The sequence below is a fragment of the Protomyctophum parallelum genome (genome assembly GCF_964188405.1).
Source record: "Protomyctophum parallelum genome assembly, chromosome: 4".
In the NCBI taxonomy this organism is placed as follows: Eukaryota; Metazoa; Chordata; class Actinopteri; order Myctophiformes; family Myctophidae; genus Protomyctophum; species Protomyctophum parallelum.
This window is the reverse complement of record NC_139700.1, coordinates 34,815,743-34,830,037: the sequence shown is the minus strand read 5'-3', so window position 1 is coordinate 34,830,037 and position 14,295 is coordinate 34,815,743. Positions and strand designations below refer to the sequence as shown.

General features: G+C 43.3%; 1 protein-coding gene across 6 annotated transcripts in view; it reads right to left on the bottom strand.

The window, feature by feature from the left end:
* Nucleotides 1–14,295, bottom strand: part of LOC310856914 (uncharacterized protein) — a 94,944-nt gene that overhangs the window by 51,439 nt on the left and 29,210 nt on the right. For all 6 annotated transcript variants that reach the window (XM_083762449.1, XM_083762450.1, XM_083762452.1 and 3 more), the window contains exons 5-8: nucleotides 13,065–13,183; nucleotides 6,890–7,200; nucleotides 4,680–4,742; nucleotides 1,741–1,800 (exon numbers count right to left, since the gene is read on the bottom strand). In XM_083762449.1, the coding sequence (XP_083618575.1) occupies nucleotides 1,741–1,800; nucleotides 4,680–4,742; nucleotides 6,890–7,200; nucleotides 13,065–13,183 (553 nt within the window). The remainder of the gene's footprint in view (nucleotides 1–1,740; nucleotides 1,801–4,679; nucleotides 4,743–6,889; nucleotides 7,201–13,064; nucleotides 13,184–14,295) is intronic.

Genomic DNA, 14,295 nt, shown 5'->3' with positions numbered 1-14,295 from the left:
TATTCTCTGATGAGAATAAAGAAAGTTGGATCTTTTACTTTTCACTATTTGTTAGACACAGTAGTACAGCATAATGAAAATGACCCTCATACATGATTTAAAATGTTATAGAAAGAAATATTCAAGAAAATGTCACATTCTTTTTCAAGATTTGAAAATAGCTGATGCATAGGGTTAAAGTGGTTACGATTAATTTGATGCTATATGAAGTCATTTTGCTGAGGACCCCCTTGGACCCCCCTCAAGGATCCCTGGGGGTCCCCGGACGCCACTTTGAGAACCAATGCTAATTTAAATGGTTCTGTAAACCACGGTTTGTCTGTTAGAAAAAGTAGAACAAGAAGCAGAGTCTATGCCTATGGTCTGTTTTCAGTCTCATTGTTAACTACAGCAGAAGCATGGAGGCGCACAACAACATTCTAATCTAATGTAGCTGTAGTGTAATCTCCCTCTATTTGCTTTTTAGGTGTGCTACTTTCATTTTCAATTTACTATAAGCCTGTTATAAAGCATGCAATGCAACTTATATGAATTGAAATAGTTCAAAAGAAACAATCTCAACGTGCTGTCTTAATGAACCAAACGTACACGATAACATCTCGACTTAGAAACTGTTAGTCTTGTCCATTCAACATGTCAACTGAATGCCTTAATATACAGTAGGCATGCCTTAATTGATTGATTGATTGAAATATTTATTAACAGTTTGCAGAATTACAGTACATTTCAAGCACAAACTCAATACAAAGACTGTTAACTGTGAGTGGACGACCCAATTAAGCATTACACTTGTTTACAAGAGGGTCCACCATGTTCAATTCATCAAAACATTAAGAGACGTATAAATAGACACTTCTATATAGTCAAAGAACAGAACAGGAATTCATCATAAAGGAAGCAAAAAGGTGACACAAGATAAGACACAACAACGAATAGTTCATAAGTCTGATCTTACCCGCTGGTGTCAGTAATGATGATGGTTATAGTAGCCATTGAGAACAAAACAAAGATGTGTTTACTCTCCAATTGGTTTCAAATAATGATAACAGCTGTTGTTCTTGCTGTTAAACCGTGGGACTTAACCCATACAGTAACTGGTGCTATTTTGACTTCCTATAATGGTGCATGTAGAAACACCTACACACACGTTGTGTCACTGTGTGTATGCGCATGTGCAACACGTGCACGCACACACACACACACACACACACACACACACACACATACACACACACACACACACACACACACACACACACACACACACACAAACACACACCACACACACACACACACACACACACACACTGGGAAACTTGATGTATTTTTTTATTTGGAATATAGGGCTTAAGTGGTTAATTAACTGTTCATTATTGACTTATTGCAGTGAACCCTGTCACTCTGAGTGTACAAATGGAACCAAATGAATAATGAATGGACACCCTGGAGGAAACCCTGACACACAGCTGTAACAAGTGAAATGCGCTAATCTTTCTATAATAACTTAAAGTAGCCTGGCTGTCTACACGCATCGAGATCGTAGATAAGCTACTTTTGTTAGTGCAAACATTCTTCCATAGAAGGCATGCTGACTTCTATATGGAATCCAAATGAATTAAATCAGTCGTGGCGACTGAGAACTTTAAACCAATGCGAACACGTTGTCAGGAGCCAATCAGGATCAATGGTGATTATTAAACACGTTGTCAGGAGCCAATCAGGATCAATGGTGATTATTACCTTCTGTTGTCTATTGGCTCCTGAGCAGGGTGAGGCACGTTGGAAGGACACCAACTCATACTGGAGACGGACGGACGGACGGACAACAGGACGGATGGAAAGACCCATGGATGGATGGATGGATGGATGAGAAGAAAAGCATGGAGGAGAAAATAAGGTGCGGAGGTCAGAGAGAGAGAGAGAGAGGGGGGGGGGGGGGGGGGGGGGGCAGAGAAAGACAGAGAGAGAAAGTCAGAGACAGAGAGTGAGTGAGAGAGAGGGGGGGGGGAGGGGACAGAGAAAGACAGAGAGAGAAAGTCAGAGACAGAGTGAGTGAGTGAGTGAGTGGGAGGGAGAGAGAGAGGGGGGGGGAGGTGACAGGAAGTAATGGGCGGTGAGGTTAATGGACCAAAGATAAGGAAACAATGAGATACTGAATGCCAAAGGTTCGAGTAGAGTACGGTACCTACTATTGTTTGTATAAGGCTGACTTTAATTCATCCCAGCACTGTGCAACCCTTTTATAAGCCTGCTGGCAACGCCTCTGTGTGCCCAGGATCAGGCTTTCACAGTGGTTGGTACACACATACTGTGTCTATACTGTACATACATGCAGTAGCTCCTCCCTCAATACCACTCAAGTCTGTTTTATTTATATAGCTCCAAATCACAACCAAAGATTTCTTGTGACAATTTGCATATTGTTGGCAGAAACCATTGTTTTTTCATTCATGAATGCCACAGTGTCAGTGAAAATAGCAGATCTACATTATAAAAATAAAACGTGGAACGGTTGTGAACTTACAAGGTTTCTGCCCAACAATGAGACAGACTGTTGCCTTTCACACAATTGTCAATTGTCTGCTATGAAAACAGGCTGTTCCACCACTGAGTAGAATCTAATGGTAGAAAGTAACGAGGCACTCAAGTACCTGCACCTTGGGGACAAATATTGTACTTTTCACTTCACTAGAACTATTTGAAAACTTTGGTTACACGTAACGTGTAACTCAAGTTTTCAAATAATTGCAAGTAACTTGCAGATTTGTATTACTAATCTGATAAATAGCCTACAGATCGCAGTAGAGCTGCTATTTCCTGCTAATGGATGCCACCGCCTTTGTACTTTTTACTCAAGTAAAACACAGTTATTTCTACATTGTGGTATTTATTGCTAGTAACAGATCTGACTATTTCTTCCATCACTGGATGGAATCAAACAACATTTTCCATTTCAACTAGCGGGCCGTGACCGTGGGTGCAGATGTTATTTGCCAGTTCTTTTCATTTCACTTCATTAATGGCTTTTCCACTGAATGCCGGGGAGTGGGAGTGAAGGTATAGTCTCTCTCTCTCTCGTGCGAACAAACGGCTGGAGAATGGAAAGAACGAAGGGGGGAACGGCTCTCGTCTTGTGTTAAACTATGAGAAGGATGGAATTCAGCCAGTGCACTTGTTTGCAATTGATGGAAGAAGTAGTCGGATTTTTTTAAGACCTGAGGTCGGTTCTACAAGTGCCTCTGAAATCAGTAGTTCTTTCAAAGTTTTAGAAAAAAATGTTCAAAAATGGTAGACGTACAAGCTTGCATTCCGTGCTCAGCCAATCAAATCATCACAAATGGCATTCTGGCAAATCACTTTTGGCGTCTTCACTGTTCTTGCCCTCACTTTTATCCTCAATACATGCACTTTGCTCAGCCAATCAATTCATCGCTATGGGGTGATCAGCCAATGTTTGTGTTCACATAAACCCTCAAAGCTGGGCATAGGAGGGGCTAGCGCCCCTCAAAGAGTAAGCATACTGTAGTACTTGAATAAATGTCCTCAGATACTTTCCACCACAGCTTGTTTAGTCCAACGTAGTGCTTATCCACAATATTGTTTAGTGTGGAACTTATTTTGAAAATGTCGTCAGCAAAACAGTGTCTTGGCACAATGAAAATGTTCAAGCTGCACTGTGTGTGTGTGTGTGTGTGTGTGTGTGTGTGCTTCTCATTAGCGCTGCCTTGTAATCGCTCCTGACTGAGTGTCTGTCAAGAACTAAATAACTCCAGAACAACAACACATGGACGCATTTTCATCAAACGATCGTTAGCATGATCAGCAGGCTGCTGCCCCCAGAGAGACGACTAAAATGATATCCAAAGATGGATTTATATCTCCCCCTTGGAGATTGTTCTTGTTTTCGTCACATTCCTGAGGCAATATTTTGATGACTGGGTCATTAGGACCGGTCAATAGGAGTATTCCGCCGGTAATCAAATTATTGGCCTAGTACAGCGACAAAAAGAAAGTGTGGAATAGTAGTTCACCCCACATATATTCATATGTGGGGTGAACTACTCCTTTAAGGTCAATATCAAAGGTCAAGATATTTTCTTTCTTTCTTTTTTTTTATGTCCAGACTCATGGTCAAAATTAAATAATGTGTCATGTCTCTCATACAGGATATAAATGGGTTTTTTTGCCTATAAAAAGTGATACTACAGTAAACATATCCTGAGAAGAGAACGGAGAGATTGAGGACAAAATAACACAGAACACGGTGGCGAGGATCGTTCTTCCCGTCCGTAGTGATTATATCAGTGGTTCTCATAATAAGGTTTAAACGTCAAGGACCCCCATGACTCTGGGAGCGTTCCCTCTCAGAGTTACAGGCCTGTAAGGGTCCATTTGGAACACCTCTCAAAGAAACCTGATGGTCCCTGAACCCCACTTAGAGAACCACTGGATAAAGAAATAAAAATACGTCTCGTGTCTCACGTCTCTCAAAAGGACACCTACTAGAACTGTGAAATCCTGACTGTTAATTTAACTCAGAGAATGTACAGATGTTAAACCATGTAAGGCCTAATGTCAATGAAAAGCTTGAAACAGGATACGAGTGGGAAGAAATGGATGGCTCGAGAAGTGGACAGATTAAAAAACAAAAGATGGATGGATGGAGGAAGAATATCTACCTTCTCCTGTGGAGGGTTAGGGGCTTGGTTCTCTTCACCTCCACTGGCAGGCTCCTCAGTGAGCTGAAAAAAGAAGGGGATGGATGGATGGATGGATGGATGATGAGTTAGGGGATAGGAAGACAGGGGTGGAGTGTTGTGATGGTTAGTCATTTCTGCCGTTGTCTGAACAAGATTAGTATTTTGTTTTAACGCAGCGGTTCACTCACTTTTCTGGACCAGGGCCCACTTGAAAACCCTGAAAGCATTCTCGGCCCGTTTAACACGGCAGAGGACCCTGGCCCCACTTTGTCCCTTTTTTTGGGAGGGGGGGGGGGGCTTCATTTCCTTCTCCCACGTGCCTCACATGCATCCCACCCCCACACACACTCACACAAACCCTTCTAATTAGGCGTGCAGGAACTTCCACTACCCCACTAACCCCTGTGCCAACTTTACCCACGGACGCCCCTGCAGCTGAACAAGACTTTTGACAAAAGCTATGCAGTCTTTCATACAGCAATCTCTTTTCTTAACCCATTCAGGACGAGAACCCCTTTTGAGGTTCTTGTTGCTCTGTCCAAAATGGGTTAAGATACTTGTGAGTGTCTGGCAAGAAATAATTTAATTCAAATTATATTCATCCGATCAAGATACAGTTTAACCACTTAAACCCTACTATTACTTCATTGTTCAGAGTCCCCCCAGGGCTTCTCTGCACCAAATCTCTTTGCAGAAAATGTATCTAGAAGCTCCCAACGCATGGTGAGCTTGTAGATCTGAGCTCCCAACGCATGGTGAGCTTGTAGATCTGAGCTCCCAACGCATGGTGAGCTTGTAGATCTGAGCTCATTACTCTAGATTTGTGCCGAACGTTGACTCAAGAAGAATAGGGACGCTACGGTTCATGTAACCTCGCATCACCAGGCTTTCCACCGCCTCGGAGGAAAGCCTGGTCTCTGTTTCAAAAGTCCGTATGATCCGGGCTGGGGCCGGGTGATGTGGTTACGTCATGTTGTAGTATTGTTTTGTAGTCACCAGACAGGATGAACAGTCAGCGGAAACTTCCTTTTCCCTCTCAATAAAAGCTCTCGTAAGCGAGAGCTTTTATTGAGAGAGAAAAGGAAGTTGTCGCCGCCTGTTCTTCCTGTTTGTTGTAGGCAAACCATTGCCTACAACATGACGTAAGCATATCATCCGGCTCCAGCCCGGATCATATACCGAAATGAAATGGTGCCCAGGCTACGGTTCATGTAGTTAAACAGGGAACTTGAGAACTTCCGGGCTGGACATAAATTAACTCATGAATGACTTCTTGTTTTTATTTTCTGACTAACAAGAGGACTAAAGACAATACTTTTTTAACAAAGCATTATTATTTTTTAGCAACACTGGTTTTACCTCTAGGCTTGTTTTGAGATTTACCCAAATGAATGAACGAATGTAGCCATTAGGCCAAACAGAACGATTTACTCATGTGGATAATAAAGGATATCTAATCTAATCTAATGCAATCACTGAGGCTGCTTCCTGATATAATGGCTTCATTATAATTCCACATCAAAATAATTAATGATATAATCCTATGTGAAGCGTGATAATTTCTGACTGTAAACTGCTGACGGACACATTGTGACGGCTCGGCGTGAGTTCTCATCACAACCCCGCAAAACACAGCTGTTCAGAGTTCACTGGTCGACCTCTTGACCTCAGCAGGGCTTTTTCCCACTACACGCTCACACACACGCACGCATGCACGCACACACACGCACACAGAGAGAGAGCTCTTGAGAGTTGACTGTATAGACTACACACAATAAACATCCCGTGTTACTATGTGTCTTTTAGTAAAACACACTCCAAACCTCAGAGTGACCGACTGAGACTGTGAAGGACACACACGCTCACACGCATGCACACGTTCACTGCTACCGACAAGCAGCAGGTGGAAACCTCATATGTCCAAAACTGCTACTTTTCAGTGTTCAAACTCAAAAATAGCAAAAGTAGCAGATCTACAACCTCGTTTTGAGCTTGTAGATGCTGCTGCCTTTGACGCTTTTGTGTGGCGCTGTAGTGTGGTCAAGTAGGGCGTTGAATTATGGAGATACAAGGTTTCTGCCCGACAGCAACGATATTTGATATCAGATATGTGTGTGTGTGTGTGGGTGTGTGTGTGTGTGTGTGTGTGTGTGTGTGTGTGCGTGTGCACTAAACGTGTATCCTCTCACCTGCGGTGTGAAGTGTCCATCTCCCCGGTGCTGTTGTTCCGTCCAGGCTCCCAGCTGTGGCGGCGGAACGGGGACAGAGAGCGGATGGACGCTCGCAGGATGGCAGACGACACTGGGTTCTCTGACAACTGGTCCTTCCTCTCTTCATCCTCCCCCCCTCCTCCTCCTCGTCCTGTCTCTGACTTCCAGGGTTCTCCTCCAGAGCTCCTCCAGGGGGCTGTGGGGTTTCCCACTGACTGGACAGGGGTATCCTCTGTGGACGACCAGGACACTCGGACCCCTCGTTCTCTGTGGTCAAGGACCGGGTACGGCTGGGGAGAGAAACATCAGAGAGAGAGAGAGAGAGAGAGAGAGAGAGAGAGAGAGAGAGAGAGAGCAGCTATAAAGCTAAATCTGAAAGTTCCAAAAAGCATTGTGTGCGCCCAAAACGTGACAAAGTGCACTATTGTAAAGAAGAAAATGGCCCCTAGTTATGCGTGCACATAGACACGTGCACACACTTGGGACTGCCTTCGTGCAGTTCCCCTGACCTGCCCTTTTCTTCTTTTTTAACGAGAGCTTTTTATTATCAAACGGTCCAAAAGGTTTTTTTCCGGCTTGCCAAGAAACAGTTCTAGAGGGAAACACTGCCTCACTCACGCACACACAAATGCACGCATGGACGTGCTCACTCACAGCAAAGCAGTGTGACAGCCAGTGTTGCCATGTCCGCTTATTATTTAAGCAACTTTAGGCTTGTTTTTTCTGTTATGTCGCTTGTAAATATTAGTTGTGGGCTGCGTTTTTTGGCTCGTTTCTAAAAGCATACAGAGTTGCTTATTTAGGCTTGCTTCCTAATGTTGTTAAACCAGGAATTCTTAAACATTTTCATGTCAAGGACTCAAATGAGTATGTCCGCGCGCGTATCCACATCTGAAAACATTTTGTGCCAGATTTGTGTTATTAAAATGTTTTCACATTTCTCCCAAGATACTTTTGAAAATAGCATATCTACAAGCTCACAACGCATCGCGACGCATTGTGAGCTTGCAGATCTGATATTTTCAAATAGCCAATGTATGTAGGTTTAAAGTTCTTATGTGTTAGTCGCTTGTTTTGGGCCTGTTTTCATAGACCTTGTTGCTTATGTCTCTCTAAATCTGGCAACACTGGTGACAGCGTCATCAGTGGAGTTACAGGATTATGAGAACACACTTGTGGAAAAAGAGCTCTTCTAGAAGCAGTGAGTCACCAGTACTCACATTTAGTTTTACTTATGTAAGAGTCATCATTACCAGTTACCACCATGTAGAGATGGTGTAGTAAAGTAGCAAATGTCAGATGTTCAAAATGTACTTGAGTAAAAGTACAAAAGATTGACATCAAAATATACTTATAGTGCTAAAAGCATAAAAGCAGAATGCCCATTTCACAAGTTTTAATAATGTATAACGAAAATCCTAGGGCTTAAGTGGTTAATTAAGCATTATTACACCCAAGGGTGTACATTATGGTGATTATTGTCGGCATGACAGTGATGCGGTCAGGAACGAGGTGGAGCAGAGCTCCACAAGCAAGTATAGCGATAAAGCCAACTGTCGGCCATGGCTATAGAGGCTATAACAGTTAGGACTACCATCAAAATAAAAATATATAAAAGAAATTACTCAAATATCAACCTTTCTTCCAGTATTATCTCTGTTTTATTGTAAATACATTGTGTCTGAGTCCCATTGAGATGTGTGTGCTAGACAACTTGAACACACAGATAAACAAAACTTAGCTGTTAGCTCACTCTCACTGTAATTAAGATATTCAATAGAAGTGCATTTGGGTTGCATATGTGCATATGTGTGCCCATGCACTTCCTCCGTCTGATCAGCATTCAGCACAGCTGATTTTTTTGATTAGGTGTGCTGTCATGCTTGTTTGAACATGTGTAGATAGCCTATTTCAACCAATCAGATTGCTTGGGCGGAACTACTTGTATAATGTTTATTGTAATGAGAAATAGAATCTACAAAGTAACTAAAATGTTCAAATAATTGAAGTATAAAGTACAATATTTTTCTCTGAGATGTAGTGGAGTAGAAGTAGAAGAAGTAATAAGTGTTGAAAATTGTAAACAGTCCAGTAAAGCCAAGGTGTACTGTAAAGTTAACTAAAGTTGTAGCACTTGAGTAAATCATCTGTTGGGTGGAAACCTCACATATCCAAAACTGTAATTTTTCAGGATTCAAATTCAAAAGCAGCAAAAGTAGCAGATCTACAACCTCAAAACTGGTGACTCACTGCTTCTAGACAAGTCATTTTTCAACATGGTGTCATAATCCTGTAACTCCACCGGTGACACTGTCACACTGCTCTGAGTGCGCACATGCATACGTTGTTCGAGCGTGTGTGAATGAGACAGTGTTTCTTTCCCTCTAGAATGATGTCTTGTCTTACTGGAAAAAGGTTTTTAGAGCTTGCAGATCTGCTACTTATGATGCTTTTGTGTGACGCTGCAGTATGATCAAGGAGGGAGTTAATAAGACCTGGAACGCATCTGTGTCACTTTAGCTTTTAACCACTTTAACCATTTATTAGTTCTGCAATTTTAGAAAAATTGTGAAAACTCATATCTTTGCTTCTGGGGGGGGGGTCCAATTACATAACATTTCTGGGTTCCTTGACATGAAATAGTTGGCCAGAACCACTGGCATAGAAACATAGGTTTTTCAGAAAACTAAGACATTTGTAGAATCTGGTCTCAGGTCTCGATGGGTAAAAAAAAGAAGAAAAAAGAAGAAGAAAGAAAAGTCAGAATATGGAGATAAGAGGATTCTGCCCGACAGCTATGACATGTACACTGACTTAGTTACTTTCCACCACAATGAGTCACACAGACCATCACAGAGAGACCGTACTGGACCGTCTCTCTCTGTCGCTTGACCTGTCAGTCAAACTGTCTGTTCGTCTCCCCTCTTCCACTGTCGTTAACTCACTTATTTTTCCCCTCTCTCGTCTGCATATTCTCTCCATTTTGTTCCGTCTCCCTTTTTACAGAGCTCCAACCGACGTCACGTGTTTTTGGAAAGTCCTACTGCCTCCTAGCCCACCGATTACTGATCTTTTTGACTGATATTTTAGTAGCGCAAAATAAATTCATGAATCGGTCAGAAAAAACTTTGAGAAGATTTAACTTATAAGCAAACAAATAAATAGAACTATTAAACACAAATTACTTTTTGATAGATTAAAAATAGTAATTAGCAATTTAGATATATGAAAAGAACATTTAACATTAGTGCGATGAACAATCAAACAAGTAAATATAAAATACACAACAAAAAGGGACGCACTTGAGCTTCTAGATTGACTCTTTTCCCTGTGAGGGATGGGAACAGAACAGACTATATACATACACCAGAGTTTTCCCTGTGAGGGATGGGAACAGAACAGACTATATATATACACCAGAGTTGTTTGGATTTACCGATACCAGTATCGGAAAAGGGTCCATTTTGGTTCCATTTGTACACTCTCAGAGTTACAGACCTTTAAGGGTCCATTTGGAACCCCCTCAAGTAACCCTTTAGAGCAGGGGTCCCCAAACTTTTTCCTGTGAGGGCCACATAACTTTTCCCTTCTCTGATGGGGGCCGGGGTCAGTTTGTAACAGAAAAAGTGTGACGATCGCAGGGGTGCCTAAACGTAAACATTATTTTTTTTCCAGAAAGCCACACATAACCAAATATTAATAACCTGTGCACGTACTGTACATGCAGCACTACAGGGCTGCATAGTGCATGTACTGTACATACAGCAGTGCCAGGGTTTCCTGCACAATGTTGTTGGCATGGCGCTGCGCCATGCTTGAAATAAATCGCGCCATGCCAAGCTGTTTTTTTTTTTTGAGGGGCCTAGTGAATCATGGTGTGTGTGTGATATGAAATGTCCAGTACCTCCCCAGTGCCTCCCCAGTGCCTCCCCAGTGCCTCCCAGTGTCCCCCAGTGCCTCCCAGTGTCCCCCCAGTGCCTCCCAGTGTCCCCCCCAGTGCCTCCCAGTGTCTCCCCAGTGCCTCCCCAGTGTCTCCCCAGTGCCTCCCAGTGTCCCCCTGAGTGCCTCCCCAGTGCCTCCCTGAGTGCCTCCCCAGTGTCTCCTCAGTGCCTCCAAGTGTCCCCCTGAGTGCCTCCCCAGTGTCTCCTCAGTGCCTCCCAGTGTCCCCCTGAGTGCCTCCCCAGTGTCTCCCCAGTGCCTCCCAGTGTCCCCCTGAGTGCCTCCCCAGTGCCTCCCTGAGTGCCTCCCCAGTGCCTCCCCATTGTCTCCCCAGTGCCACCCCAGTGTCCCCCTGAGTGTCTCCCCAGTGCCTCCCCAGTGCCTCCCAGTGTCCCCCTGAGTGCCTCCCCAGTGTCTCCCAGTCTCGCCAGTGCCTCCCAGTGTCCCCCTGAGTGCCTCCCCAGTGTCTCCCCAGTGCCTCCCTGAGTGCCTCCCCAGTGTCTCCCCAGTGCCTCCCCAGTGTTCAGTCAGTGCCTCTCCAGTGTCCCCCTGAGTGCCTCCCCAGTGTCTCCCCAGTGCCTCCCCAGTGTCTCCAATAGTAATACAAGAGCAATAATACAAATTATTTACTAAACTAATTATTTGCTCTCATCCAGTGCTAATGAAAAATAAAAATAAAATCCTATATTTTGGCTATATAAAATAGCCTATATTTTGCTTGAGGCAGGCGGGCCACATAAAATGACATGGTGGGCCGTATACGGCCCGCGGGCCGTAGTTTGGGGACCCCTGCTTTAGAGTCTCTGGACCCCACTTTGAGAACCACTGCCGTGGATTTTAATTACACACTGTTATCGGATCGGTAATCTGTATCGACCGGTACTATCGATCAGAATCGGTATTGGGAAGGAAGAATGCGGTATTTGTACATCTCTAGTTTGGGCCTCTTATACTTCTCCTCTTGTATCTGAGCTGCGGAGGTGACTCGTGTTTTTAACCAAGACCGTTGTGTAACACCGCCCTGGGGCCAGCCTGGCCCTCGTTCATTCGCCCCAGAAGTTTTCCAAATCAAACTTATTTTTAGAAGCGTGTGTAGGTAGGCCCCTACGTAGGCATGGCTGTTTCTATAAACCTCACATGAACAAAAAGCTGCCAAGTGTAATTTGCCAGCTGCTGGTCTTTGACGTCAAATCCATGTGAAAGGAGGTGTGAGGTATGTGCATATAGGGATACCCACCGAACGCCACCCGCCCCGAGACCTTTTCTAATGGGAAACAGCCTTCCGTCGACATGTTGGATTTAAACTGTGTTCAGCCTGCAGGCAAATCTCATGGGTTTCTTTAATGCGCTCTTTAGGACTCACACCGTTAAAGGTAGGTATATGTTTTTGGTTTAAATAAAAGTTATTTTGTTAAAAGGTTAAAACAGTATACTCTGATAGTACTCATAGTTTGTTCAGTCACAGGGATATCTTGTCTCTCCAGCTCTTTAACTCCTTTAGCGCCATCTAATGTTAGCATCCACACACTGCCGAAATGCCACCCGTCCGCTGTCCGCTCTCATTCTACGGAGCTTGTTTCCCTTACAGGTTAAACAGGAAGGTGGGGGCCTTTGTGAAGGAGTCAACACCACTCACATTTGCTCACACATTTACGATCGTCGGGTGCGCGGCGGCCCACCATGGACAGCTTTCGAACGGCGCTTTGAAAATCGGGTTATAATGGAGGCTCAACAGAGCTGGATTTTAAAAATACCATCGCTGATGGGGACGGGGGCTCTCCATACTAGCCGGAGCAATGCTAAAAGGTAAACAGACTGGATCCTGTTAGAATGCTCTCTCCTGACTCTCTCCCAACCCCTGTTACTGAACAAACAAGCTATAGCAATGATTGCTATCTATCACAATAGAGATGATTATCCCTTATTTTAACAAAGGAAAATGACTTGCGCTACCTTTAATAGCAAGTGATCAGATCGGATCTGTGTGTTGTTCAGACATTAATGGAATATCTGCACAGAAGTCATATTTTATGTAGACTTTTGCTGTGCAACATGCTGTCATAGAAGACATGCTGACTTCTATGGAATCAAAATGACGGTGATGTCTGAGATCTTAAATCCATGTGTTTGCGCACGCACCCACATGTGTTTGTGTGTGTGTGTGTGTGTGTGTGTGTGTGCATGTGTGTGTGTGTGTGTGTGTGTCCATTCACACCTTTTTGAAGACACCGTCGTCCAGATCAGTGACTGTGGCCCTGTGTGTGTCTGTCTGTACCACGCACACAGACACCCGCTCCTCGTCCTCTCTGTGTTGTTGGGCTGATGAATGCAGGTCTGCACAGTAAAGGACACAGAGCATCACAGTAACATCATTATCACAGTAAAGGACACAGAGCATCACAGTAACATCATTATCACAGTAAAGGACACAGAGCATCACAGTAACATCATTATCACAGTAAAGGACACAGAGCATCACAGTAACATCATTATCACAGTAAAGGACACAGAGCATCACAGTAACATCATTATCACAGTAAAGGACACAGAGCATCACAGTAACATCATTATCACAGTAAAGGACACAGAGCATCACAGTAACATCATTATCACAGTAAAGGACACAGAGCATCACAGTAACATCATTATCACAGTAAAGGACACAGAGCATCACAGTAACATCATTATCACAGTAAAGGACACAGAGCATCACAGTAACATCATTATCACAGTAAAGGACACAGAGCATCACAGTAACATCATTATCACAGTAAAGGACACAGAGCATCACAGTAACATCATTATCACAGTAAAGGACACAGAGCATCACAGTAACATCATTATCACAGTAAAGGACACAGAGCATCACAGTAACATCATTATCACAGTAAAGGACACAGAGCATCACAGTAACATCATTATCACAGTAAAGGACACAGAGCATCACAGTAACATCATTATCACAGTAAAGGACACAGAGCATCACAGTAACATCATTATCCCAAAGCATTGTACATACAGTAGGTATTATAGTTTTATTTGTTAGATGTAGAATTTCACCTCATTTCCAGAGCATAATTTTTACGTTAACGACTCCTGACTACTTTTGGCATTCAAAATGTTTAAAATAATAATAATAATAATAATAATAATAATAAAAAGATTGTAGTTGTCTTCCAAAATTACCTAAATAGCCGTCTTTAACGAAAGTACTCATACCCACTGGTCTACTGAGGCCCACAGAGGCCTACTAGCGATGCGATCATTGTTTTGTTTAGTGTGAGCTCGAATTAATGTTTTACTAGGCTCCGATCATGAGCCATAATGTCACTAAAGATGGCGTGCGTGCGCGTGCGTGCGTGCATGCGCGTGCATGCAGGGATTTTGGCTGTTTCTTACATAGTGGTGGCTAGCAACAAAGCTAAACTAAGGTAAATAATATTGTT